This window comes from Myxine glutinosa, chromosome 2 (assembly GCF_964187855.1).
Source record: "Myxine glutinosa chromosome 2, kmMyxGlut1.1, whole genome shotgun sequence".
In the NCBI taxonomy this organism is placed as follows: Eukaryota; Metazoa; Chordata; class Myxini; order Myxiniformes; family Myxinidae; genus Myxine; species Myxine glutinosa.
Window position 1 is genome coordinate 128,075,558 of NC_136262.1, and position 13,648 is coordinate 128,089,205.

Consider the following 13,648-nt stretch of genomic DNA (forward strand, 5'->3'; position numbering starts at 1 on the left):
TTTTTTGCATGTACAATATACAGTATATGCTTTTCGAATGTTGCAGCACAATAACTGCTTTGATTTATGACGTCACAGGATCCTTCTTATAGAAATACAGGAAAGTTTTTTTTTTTTTTTTTAATACAGCAAAGTTTCCTGGTGAACATAAATGACTGGCGTATCTCACATCATTGGTCTATTGGTAAATGACTGGCATATCACTTGAATTAGGAAATGACTGGTATATCACTTCAATTGGTAAATGACTGGCATATCACTTCACTCATATATTGGTAAATGACCGGTATATCACTTCATTCGTTTATTGTATTGGTGCGTTATCAATGAAATATATCGTTACTTTCACCTCTCTACAGAAGTGGATAAATCATTTCTAACACAGTAAATCTGTGACACAAAAGGACATGCTCCTCGTTAAATTAATAATGAATGGATATTTTATGACAACAAAAACAGTGGGAATTATATAGCTATAATTGAGCGATGTGGTATCTGAGATCTGGAGTAATAAATGTGGTGATCCGATCTGAGAAACTGTCATGGAGCATGGAGTTCATCAACTTGATCACGTGTATGACCAATGACCATGGAGATGTTACAATAACTCAGCATATCATGATTTCAGCTTTAAGCCTCACCCACGACCCTTTCCCCTCTGCTCCCCCCTCCCTTTTCCTTGTTTCCCTTTAAATTATGGTGAGATTAGAGCAATGGGAAAAAGGTTTGGGATTTGGGAACATGCAAAGGTAGGGTGTGGTGTTGGGGTGATGCAGATTTTGGAAATAGAACAAAGTTTACAGAACGTCACTTCCGCTGCCCTGCAAAGCCTGGTCTCGAGGCTCAGTTGAACTCAGAGAAACTGCGGGACAGAAACGCAGGTGGTCATAACCACAGTGGGCTGAAGGTACAGAAAGAGAGGGGGTGGAGGGACGTGGACCTTCGGTTGAGATACTGGAAGGTGTGCAGACTTTGACAACAAGGGTTTCTCTGGAACAGGTGAATCTGGGTCCTACAGCGTCCTGGAGACCCGTTCAGGTTAACACACCCAGAAAGGCAGCCCAGATGCCAAGGCAGAAACGGTGAGTGAAATAACCTTCCTTTGACTTTCTGACGTGATCAGTTAGACTGAATTGCCAGGATTTGGATTTAACATCCTTACAATTCTTTATTGGTGCAGTCCTCCAACTACATTCTTATATTGCAGAATGTTACTCAATCAGCTTTGAAATCTTATCAACCATTCTCAGTGTTGACCTCTGACTTTTTGTTGTTTATGTGCGACTGGCAGGAGTACCCGCGTTACCCAGTGATGTTCTAATCCTGTTAGCATTTTCTAGAAATCAATTTGTTTTTTTAATATTTTTTTGTGGGTGCGTAAAACACTTCCCTACACGCACTAACAACAACAGGCATTTTGAGGCCATTTTCCCTGCTATAGCGGGGGTTTGACCCTACACGCACTAAGGAAAATTTATATTTAATATCTACCAATATCCAATATACCAATATAATATACCAATAATATACCAATGTAATTTATAATTATAATATACCAATAATATACTGTTACGTGCTCCTCCCCAAACCCCGGTCACGGCGTACCTCCGAGCCCCGAAAGGAGTCATGTCAGAAAGATGTGTTATTCTGTGTGTCAAAGACCAATGGTGAAACCACACCAATTGTTACCAACAAACAAGTATTGTATTAAGGTCACACAAGAATAACAGTACAAGAACAATATTAATCAATTGTACAACAAATATATCATTCCTATGATGGTACCATCAATTTCTTACAATATAACTCACTGTGCTCCAAGTGAGCGAAAAGAACATTCCCAAAGTCTCTGTCCCGGCATCAAGCCAAAGTCGATCCACGCTCCGGTGATCGTAAGAACGATGTCGTATCGAGACCAGAATCCCGTTCGGCTGACAGTCACGCTGCCAAAGATGCGCAAAGGTGCCCTCAAGAGGCGACTGGGAAATCACACCTTTGGGTATGAACGTTCAACGGCTCCCAAACGGCGAACTGCAAATTCCCACTCAAAATCCACGTTACACACGCAAACCAGGTTAACGACTGGGTGCGGTGAAATTGCTGAAGCGAGGTGTAAAGGTTGGAGCGATGTGAAAAGCCTGGAGCGATGCGAAATCGGGAGCGAGGCAAAATGGCCGACGGGCCCGTACTGAAGGCGTACCTGCACTTCAACAACGATTCTCTTCGGAATCAACCGCAAAACCTGTCACGCAGGTTTATCTGTCACAGCGATAACCACTCTGTCACCGGAATCCCTTCCCAGGAAACCCAAAGTTCGCTCGTGACCCCCCGTTCGCCAGCGTTTGCTCACCACCTCAAAGCAACTCGGCTTCTTCTCGACCTCACTTGCTCCGCTTCTTCTTCCTCCTCTTTTTCATCCGGTTTTCTCTCGATCCGGTTTCCGATTTCTTTTAAAACATTAATTTTTTTACCTTTTGCAAACAGTTATCTCCATTTCATTGAAACGATAGAAATAACAGTACATGGAACCAAAAATGCTTGCAGTGGATGAAAACCACAATGACGGAAGTGACGAATCCGTAACAATACCAATAATATACCAATAATATACCAATATAATTTATAATTATAATATACCAATAATATACCAATAATTATAATATACCAATAATATACCAATAATATACCAAAATAATTTATAATTATAATATACCAATAATATACCAATAATATACCAATATAATTTATAATTATAATATACCAATAATATACCAATATAATTTATAATTATAATATACCAATAATATACCAATATAATTTATAATTATAATATACCAATAATATATCAATAATATACCAATATAATTTATAATTATAATATACCAATAATAATAATATATACCAATGATATACCAATATAATTTGTAATATACCAATATAATTTATAATATACCAATATAATTTATAATTTTAATATACCAATAATATACCAATATAATTTATAATATACCAATATAATTATTATCATTATTGAATTTCTATTTAATATCTACCCAATATCTATATTTAAATTTATATTTAATTTAAATCACAATAAATACAAGGCACAGGGAGGTGAAATTTGCTGCACATGACGTGCAAAGTGCGCAAAGTAAACTGAGTGTTCATTTACGTCTGTAAGACATCTAATAAATAAAGAAGATATAAGCACACCTGACACTAGGCCCAGGCTTCAGTCTTTGGCACACTCATGCGGCTGCACTGTCAAATAAACTGTTCCAACCCGTCATTTTGACGGTCTTTACACGTATATTATATTACACACACACACTAATCGGATATAATTTAATACTACCTTTCACATACCCTGGTTTCACAACCCTGGTGTTGGGCTAGCGGCTAGGGTGCCGGCTTAGGATCCTAGGATCCTGGGTTCGAATCCCGGTCAATCGCTGAATTAACACCAGGGGGGTTGACTCAGCCTGTCATCCTTCCGAGGTCGGCTAAATTGAGTACCAGTTCACTGGTAATTCCCTGTTTGTCGTTAAAGGCGGCAAAAAGGGTTGGCGTCAGGAAGGGCATCCGGCCGTAAAACATTGCTTCAAAAAGGGGACCGAAAAACAACAACAACCACGGTTCCCGAAAAAGGCCAACCCCCGCTTTGCGGGGAAAAATGGCCTCTAAAGGTGTTTTTTTTTTTTACATACCTACAAAGACTCAAGTACCATAGAGCGATTTCTTTTAATCCCCAAAAATCTAAGAAAATTTTCTTTTCACCTTTTTCAATTTTTTTGGCCAAAAACACTCCATGGCATTTACTGATGAACCTCTGAAAATTTGACGAAAATCCGTCAGCTATCTCTGAGAAAAATGGTGACAGACAGACAGACGGCTCTCTTATCGTATCAATGTTGCATTGTTTTCATGGTAAAGTAACTCACTATAGCCTGCACCAACTTACCTGTTGTCATCAACAATTTTATTTAATGTACATCACTGTTGGTATATCCCACCATAACCATCCTCACTGGTCCAATTTCAAAAGTGTACGTAAGTTGAAGAAGAGCAAAGTACCAGCCGATACGGCTGCTCACCGAAATGTCACAACCAGGGCACCCCATCCAATTACTGCTCACGAGGTACATTTAATTAAGTTTAAGGTACAAGTCACAGATTCCCACCTGCTGTGCACCTCATAATGTGCTCGCACAGTGCTGGCTCGCAATCACCACTGGATCATTTAGGAGTAAAGTTTTTTTGTCCTCTCTACTACTCGTACTTTCCTTAAATACCCATGTCATTAAATTGGTTCCACTTGAAGTTTGCCTCTTCAAATGTCTCCAAAATGTAAGGCCAATTCTGTTTTTTCATGTTTGTTTGTGTTTTGTGTGTTTCATTTTGTCTCCCCCTTGCACTGTTTCTCAAAAAGGATTCTTCGCTGTATTCCGGACATTATCCAATGCCTACCTGGCTTTGTATGTTCAGCAGTTTGCGCTCATTATGTGGATTGGTCACCAAAGTCGAATCCATGAGATTTGCAGAATGAATATGAAACAAAATTGCAATTTTAATGTATGAGAAATAAAGAACAGCAAGAATAAGGTTTGTTTTTGTTTTTTTAACTACCCCAAGATTGTGCAACAATGTCGAATAGTCCAATTGTTAATATCCGCACGTATCTCCGCCAGGCTGAACAGTTTATGTTTTGTATCCCACTGATAGTCTGGAAATGCATCCAGATCTGAACCAAAATCGAATTGGCTTGGTCTTGTCACCTACCCAACTCATCCACCAAGTTTTGTCATAATCTGTCCACAACTTTTTGCGATGACTTGCTCACAAGAAGAAGAAGAAGAAGACCTCTCCTTTTGCATCTTCAGATGCATATGGCTGCCGAAGCAGTTTCTCGGCTATTGGGCACATTCCTGGATGGGTCGCCACTCCGACGCAGGATACTCGAATGGCTCATTCATCCCAGTAAGCTGGTGCTCATCTTGCTGACCGCGGAAGGATGAACAGGCTGAGTCAACCTATCTGGTGTTAATTCAACGGCACACCAGGATTTGGAACTCAGAACCCTGAGATCTCAAGCCAGCCACGTTCACCATTAAGTCAACACAAGGCCTAGAAGCAAGAGGTGAAAACATAACCTCCATCCGACTTTGGTGGCGAAAGTAACTATTTCAATAAGGAATGGTTGAAGAATAATGTATTGCTGGGACACGCATCGCAAATAACAAGTTCATGTCATAAATTAAAAGTAGGGCCTAATCTCAATGAATCATTTCTAATGTATGTCGAATGCACATGCGAGAGAGAGAGAGAGAAAGAAGGGGGAAGCTGTTGGGAGGTCTGACCAATCTGATCTAAACATCTTAGCAATACCAAGTATTTACACAGTCCATTAGAACCCAAAAAGTTGCTATAACTTAGCAGAGAACTCAAAGGTGTGATACATGCATGAAAAAGGAAAGAATAGTGGGCAAATTAATTTTGCAAGAAAGATGAATTTTGAACAAAAAATGATTTTTGCAGGGAAGATGTTAGGTGAGGTCGGAATGGAGAGAAGGTTGTAATTTCTAAAAGAGTGAGGAAAATTATTTAAAAATCCATTTTAATTGATTAAATTAAATTAAATTCTAAAAAAGGATCAAAATTAACTTGCTGGTTTTCTTCTTCTTTAACAATCCCACCACTTATTCCTACCTTATTGTTGGGTTGGTTTGGGGGAACAGATTTGGCCCAAGTCTTTGTGGAACCGGCTGACCAGGCCTGACATTCAACTGGCAGAAATGTGTAACTTATTTAGGGTGCTGGTGATAACTCGCCGACTCTTCATGAAATAAAATGTGGGATATTACCGTGCATCAAGACCCCCAATGCCCGCAGACAGAATGGACGGCACACACACATTGATGCCTTGTCCTGCATGCAAAACACCAGGGTGACCCTAGACAGTTGGAGAGCTCAAAGGAAAGTGCATACACCTCTGTGCTATCCTGCTACCTGTAAACAGACTGCTTTGGAATTCTGCAATTTGACTTTTTTTTTTTTTTTTTGTATATTGAATCGAGGCTCGTGAAAGAGCTAACATTTATTTCACAAACAAATCAACCAGACAAACAAAATATATAAAAAGAGGGAGCGGAAGACAAGATGGGGAGAGAAGGAGAAGCACACAAACACAACATTTGAGAGCAGGGAGAAGTGTGGGAGGGAGAGGGCTTGGGGGGAGGGGGGCGTGGGAATGGGGGGGGGGGGGGGGGAAACACAAGGGGACCGAAATTAGCGGGGGTAGAAAAGATCAAGGTTTTGGATGGGGGAGGATAAGAGATGGCGGTGAACAGCCGTTTTAAAGACCTGGAGGGTGGAGTGGGATTGAAGAGAGTGAGGGAGTTTGCTCCAGAGGCGGGAGAAAAGAGGAATGAAGGAGTGAAGGTGAGCAGACTTTCTCAGTTTCTTCCAATTCTGCACTATCTCGTTTGCTGTCCCAGAATCAAAATATAAGGAAGATACCTGATAGTTAATTGAGATATTATAACTAAAATGTGAATCTCAACAAAAGTCTCGAGTTGGTATTTAATTATTTAGATGGCTAACCATGCTAAATATCCACAACACACTCAGGATTTTAATGATATGACATAATTACATCTTTAACTGCGTGTATCCAGATGTTAATTTGCATTGAATGGAGTTTCCTTGCTTTAATCAAATGGCTGTTTACTTTAAAATATTAATTTTCTTATTTGTATACTTATCCATAATGTACTGCATAATTTATTTGAACAAGGATTGTGCCATGCATGTAAAATTCCCACCAACATTACAATGTTTACCTGTTGATTTTTTATTTAATTTTATTATTTACCTGATTTGATGAACTTTGATTAATTTGATTAACTTTGATTATTTACCTGTTGATTTTTGTCTTTTTGTACTCTGTCAAAGCGTCTTTGGGCTTCTTGAAAAGCGCGATATAAAATAAATGTATTATTATTATTATTATTGTTTAAAATTCTTCCAAGGGAGATTTCCTCGAATTCTTCAAAGACAAAAACACTCATTTGTTTTCCTAGTATTTTGATGTACATATAAACATGTATTATCGCTTTTCCTTCCACTTCCTTTGCATAATGTGAAAGAGGATGTATGTGTATATATATATATATATATATATATATATATATATATATATATATATATATATATATATATATATATATATATATATATATATATATATATATATATATATATATATATATATATATATATATATGTATGTATATATATATGTATGTATGTATGTATGTATGTATGTATGTATATATATATGTATGTATGTATGTATGTATGTATGTATGTATGTATGTATGTATGTATATATATGTATGTATATATATATATATATATATATATATATATATATATATATATATATATATATATATATATATAAATATATATATATATATATATATAAATATATATATATATATATATATATATAAATATATATATACACACACACACATATCTGAAATATAAAGCTCATTCCAACCACTGATCCACTCATTAACTGATATTAATGTTCGGTACCTTCAAGGGTGACGTAGAAAGCTGAAATTTCGCGTGCTGACGGACATCGAAGCCGATAAACCAGGAAAAATCACCGAACTGTTGGAAAGCGTCCAAAAATGAAAATGCATGCGGAAGACAGTAAAAACATAAACAAGTCCGGAACAAGATATTGCAAGTCGTGAGTGCAGTACACGATCTATTGATAAGTGTCACCTGCTACTGGCATTGCACTTGGTAGATGCTTGGAAGACTCAGTGGTGCACAGTTTTGTATACGCTGTCGCTGATGACTCGCCAACAAGTGATGAAACTGGTCTGACAGCTGAGGGGTGTGGATTGTTGGGATTCTCATGTATGTGCTACTTGTGAATGTCTGCAGCTGTAGAGGAACCTGGAAAGGGTTTGAGAAAGCAAAGGGCTTATCTTCTGCAGCTTTTCTTGATTGCTTTATGCAGCTTTCTTTGACTGGAAGAGAATGGGGGTTAATATATCTATATATATATGTATATATATATATATCTGTGCAGTGTCTGTGTTGTGTTGTCCTGTGTTGTCTTGTCTTGTCACTGAACTACTTTCTCAAACTTTTGTGAAATGGTACCAAACTTCTGGTATGCACATATCTCTCCCGTCGGTATGTCCTAAGGGTATTTTTTCTGAAAAAATTTCCAAATATATATATATTTTTTGGGAATTTTTTGGGGAAATTTTTTTTTCAACTTCAATCGTTTATAAAATGTGATATCACGTATATTACAAATACATTTGTGCAAAATAATTGTTTTAATTATGATTGGTTTAAACAATGACAAAACGGCAACTCGGGTACATTCATTTATCTATATATCAACACATCTGGGCAGTGTCTGTGTTGTCACTTAACGACTCCCTCAAACTTTTGTTTCCGTGGTTGTGAAGTGTTTTTAATAACGTGGTGGTGGTTTTGAATCACGTGGTGGTGAGGTATTTTGAATTATGTGGTGGTGAGGTGTTTTTAAATGACATGGTGGTGAGGTGTTTTTAAATCACATGGTGGTGAGGTGTTTTTAAATGACATGGTGGTGAGGTGTTTTGAATTACGTGGTGGTGAGGTATTTATAATTACGTCGTGGTGACGTGTTTTTAATTATGTGGTAGTGCGGTGTTTTGAATTAGTTGGTGATGAGGTGTTTTTAAATGACGTGGTGGTGAGATGTTTTTAATTTCGTGGCTGTGAGGTGTTTTTAAATGACATGGTGGTGAGGTGTTTTTAAATCACATGGTGGTGAGGTGTTTTTAAATGACGTGGTGGTGAGGTGTTTTTAAATGACGTGGTGGTGAGGTGTTTTTAAATGACGTGGTGGTGAGGTGTTTTTAAATGACGTGGTGGTGAGGTGTTTTTAAATGACGTGGTGAGGTGTTTTTAAATGACATGGTGGTGAGGTGTTTTGAATTACGTGGTGGTGAGGTATTTATAATTACGTCATGGTGACATGTTTTTAATTATGTGGTGGAGTGGTGTTTTGAATTAGTAGGTGATGAGGTGTTTTTAAATGACGTGGTGGTGAGGTGTGTTTAATTTCGTGGCTGTGAGGTGTTTTTAAATGACGTGGTGGTGAGGTGTTTTTAAATCACATGGTGGTGAGGTGTTTTTAAATGACATGGTGGTGAGGTGTTTTGAATTACGTGGTGGTGAGGTATTTATAATTATGTGGTGGTGAGGTGTTTTTAATTATGTGGTGGTGCGGTGTTTTGAATTAGTTGGTGATAAGGTGTTTTGAATTACGTGGTCGTGAGGTGTTTTGAATTACGTGGTGGTGAGGTGTTTTGAATTACTTGGTGGTGAGGTGTTTTTAAATGACGTGGTGGTGAGGTGTTTTAAATTACTTGGTGGTGAGGTGTTTTTAATTTCGTGGCTGTGAGGTGTTTTTATTAACTGTTTTATGGCTGTGAGGTGTTTTTATAACGCGTTTTATGGCTGTGAGGTGTTTTTATAACTGTTTTATGGCTGTGAGGTGTTTTTATTACGTGTTTTATGGCTGTGAGGTGTTTTAAATTACTTGGTGGTGAGGTGTTTTTAATTTCGTGGCTGTGAGGTGTTTTTATTAACTTTTATGGCTGTGGGGTGTTTTTATAACGTGTTTTATGGCTGTGAGGTGTTTTTATAACGTGTTTTATGGCTGTGAGGTGTTTTTATAACTGTTTTATGGCTGTGAGGTGTTTTTATAACGTGTTTTATGGCTGTGAGGTGTTTTGTTATGTGTTTTATGGCTGTGAGGTGTTTTTATAACGTGTTTTATGGCTGTGAGGTGTTTTATTACGTGTTTTATGGCTGTGGGGTGTTTTTATAACGTGTTTTATGGCTGTGAGGTGTTTTATTACGTGTTTTATGGCTGTGGGGTGTTTTTATTAACTGTTTTATGGCTGTGAGGTGTTTTATTACGTGTTTTATGGCTGTGAGGTGTTTTATTACGTGTTTTATGGCTGTGAGGTGTTTTTATAACGTGTTTTATGGCTGTGAGGTGTTTTATTTCGTGTTTTATGGCTGTGAGGTGTTTTATTACGTGTTTTATGGCTGTGGGGTGTTTTTATTAACTGTTTTATGGCTGTGAGGTGTTTTATTTCGTGTTTTATGGCTGTGAGGTGTTTTATTTCGTGTTTTATGGCTGTGAGGTGTTTTATTACGTGTTTTATGGCTGTGAGGTGTTTTATTACGTGTTTTATGGCTGTGAGGTGTTTTTATTAACTGTTTTATGGCTGTGAGGTGTTTTATTTCGTGTTTTATGGCTGTGAGGTGTTTTATTTCGTGTTTTATGGCTGTGAGGTGTTTTATTTCGTGTTTTATGGCTGTGAGGTGTTTTATTACGTGTTTTATGGCTGTGAGGTGTTTTATTTCGTGTTTTATGGCTGTGAGGTGTTTTTATAACGTGTTTTATGGCTGTGAGGTGTTTTTATAACGTGTTTTATGGCTGTGAGGTGTTTTAAATTACTTGGTGGTGAGGTGTTTTTAATTTCGTGGCTGTGAGGTGTTTTTAATTTCGTGGTGGTGAGGTGTTTTTAATTTTGTGGTGGTGAGGTGTTTTTAATTTTGTGGTGGTGAGGTGCTTTTAATTTTGTGGTGGTGAGGTGTTTTTAATTTCGTGGTGGTGAGGTGTTTTTAATTTTGTGGTGGTGAGGTGTTTTTATTACTTGTTTTATGGCTGCGAGGTGTTTTTAACTTCGTGGTGGTGAGGTGTTTTTAATTTCGTGGCTGTGAGGTGTTTTTAATTTCGTGGTGGTGAGGTGTTTTTAATTTTGTGGTGGTGAGGTGTTTTTAATTTCGTGGTGGTGAGGTGTTTTTAATATTGTGGTGGTGAGGTGTTTTTATTACGTGTTTTATGGCTGCGAGGTGTTTTTAATTTCGTGGTGGTGAGGTGTTTTTAATTTCGTGGCTGTGAGGTGTTTTTAATTTCGTGGTGGTGAGGTGATTTTAATTTTGTGGTGGTGAGGTGTTTTTAATTTCGTGGTGGTGAGGTGTTTTTAATTTCGTGGTGGTGAGGTGTTTTTAATTTTGTGGTGGTGAGGTGTTTTTAATTTTGTGGTGGTGAGGTGTTTTTATTATGTGTTTTATGGCTGCGAAGTGTTTTTAATTTCGTGGTGGTGACGTGTTTTTAATTTTGTGGTGGTGAGGTGTTTTTAATTTTGTGGTGGTGAGGTGTTTTTAATTTCGTGGTGGTGAGGTGTTTTTAATTTTGTGGTGGTGAGGTGTTTTTAATTTTGTGGTGGTGAGGTGTTTTTATTATGTGTTTTATGGCTGCGAAGTGTTTTTAATTTCGTGGTGGTGACGTGTTTTTAAATTCGTGTTTTTATTGTGTGTTTTATGGCTGTGAGGTGTTTTAAATTACTTGGTGGTGAGGTGTTTTGAATTACGTGGTGGTGAGGTGTTTTAAATTACTTGGTGGTGAGGTGTTTTGAATTACGTGGTGGTGAGGTGTAATTGTCCCAAACTTCCAGTCTGCACCTACCCCTCCCCTATGTATGTGCTGAGGGGTTCTTTCTTGAAAAAAAAACATTGAACGTAAATCTTCAACCTAAATTGCCTATAAAAATGCATTATCACAAACACAACAAATACATTTGTGCAAAATAATTGTTTGTATTATGATTAGTGTAAATCATGACAACACAGCAACTCAGGTACAGTCATTATCCTCAGCTAAAATAAGCCCGTTCCTCAGTAACGACGCTTGAAGCTAGTCTATATATATCCCTGTGCAGCGTCTGTCTTGTGTTGTGTTGTTGTCCTGTGTTGTGTTGTCTTGTCACTGAACTACTTTCTCAAGCTTTTGTGAAATCGTACCAAACTTCTGGTATGCACATATCGCTCCCGTCGGTTTGTCCTAAGGGTATTTTTTCTGAAAATATTTCCAATATATATATATTTTTTGGGAATTTTTTGGGAAATTTTGTTTTTTCAACTTCAATTGTTTATAAAATGTGATATCACGTATATTACAAATACATTTGTGCAAAATAATTGTTTGAATTATGATTGGTGTAAACCATGACAAAATGGCAACTCGGGTACAGTCAATTTTCTATATATCTACACATCTGGGCAGTGCCTGTGTTGTCACTTAACTAGTGCGTGCCCGTACGTGCGGGGAGGTAAGTACGTGGACATACGTACGTTGACGTACGTACCAAAAATAAGGCCTCACTGTCCGGAAGTTCGCATATCGCATTTACGATTAATCGCAAATTAGTTTTAATGGCCAATTCTTCAATTAGCGCCAACATATTTTGCTATTTTGCAATTTCATCGCAAGGAAAAGCACAAAGAGAAGAGAACAACAAACACACACGTGGTTCCTTCGCTGTAGCTTGACCGTACATGCAAAAAAAAAATTAAAACTTTCATCGTTCCTTCGGTCTTCGCTCTCGTCCTTCGCTGTTCCTTCGTTCACGTTCAAAACGTATGTGTTTGCTAAATAAATGGCCATAACTTGTTTCAAACCGCAAGGCAGAAACAACAAACACACGCGGTTCCTTCGCTGTAGCTTGACCGTACGTGCAAAGAAAAATTAAAACTTTCATCGTTCCTTCGGTCTTCATTCTCGTCCTTCGCCGTTCCTTTGCTCTCGTCCTTCGCTGTTCCTTCGTTCACGTACAAAACGTATGTGTTTGCTAATTAAATGGCCATAACTTGTTTCAAACCGCAAGGCAGAAACAACAAACACACGCGGTTCCTTCGCTGTAGCTTGACCGTACGTGCAAAGAAAAATTAAAACTTTCATCGTTCCTTCGGTCTTCATTCTCGTCCTTCGCCGTTCCTTTGCTCTCGTCCTTCGCTGTTCCTTCGTTCACGTACAAAACGTATGTGTTTGCTAAATAAATGGCCATAACTTGTTTCAAACCGCAAGGCAGAAACAACAAACACACGCGGTTCCTTCGCTGTAGCTTGACCGTACGTGCAAAGAAAAATTAAAACTTTCATCGTTCCTTCGGTCTTCATTCTCGTCCTTCGCCGTTCCTTTGCTCTCGTCCTTCGCTGTTCCTTCGTTCACGTACAAAACGTATGTGTTTGCTAATTAAATGGCATAACTTGTTTCAAACTGCAAGGCAGAAACAACAAACACATGCGGTTCCTTCGCTGTAGCTTGACCGTACGTGCAAAGAAAAATTAAAACTTTCATCGTTCCTCTTTGCCGTTCCTTCGCTCTCGTCCTTCGCTGTTCCTTCGTTCACGTACAAAACGTATGTGTTTGCTAAATAAATGGCCATAACTTGGTAACCACTTGTCCGATTAATAGCAAACCTTGAAAAGGCACATCCTCAGGTCCCCAGCAATATACCTGGCAAGTTTCACTTAGATCGGACCAGTGGTTGTTGAGAAACAGTGGTCACAGACAGACACACAGACACACAGAGATTGCTTGCATTATAGAGAGATGACTCCCTCAAACTTTTGTTTCCGTGGTTGTGAAGTGTTTTTAATAACGTGAATGAATGAATGAATGATCGTTTTAAGGCCATTTTCCCCACTCGAGCAGGGGTTAGCCTTGCGGGCCCCATGACAATCATGGTTCCCTGTTTGAGGCAGTTTT

The 13,648-nt window shown here is 38.2% G+C and overlaps 1 protein-coding gene across 1 annotated transcript in view; it reads left to right on the forward strand.

Moving 5' to 3' along the window:
• The first annotated feature begins 718 nt into the window (after nt 1–718).
• The window catches only part of LOC137421284 (mitogen-activated protein kinase kinase kinase 1-like), a 180,172-nt gene continuing 167,242 nt past the window's right edge, over nt 719–13,648 (forward strand). The window contains exon 1 of the mRNA XM_078772634.1: nt 719–1,082. Coding sequence (XP_078628760.1) covers nt 1,066–1,082 — 17 coding nt within the window. The 5' untranslated portion in view covers nt 719–1,065. The remainder of the gene's footprint in view (nt 1,083–13,648) is intronic.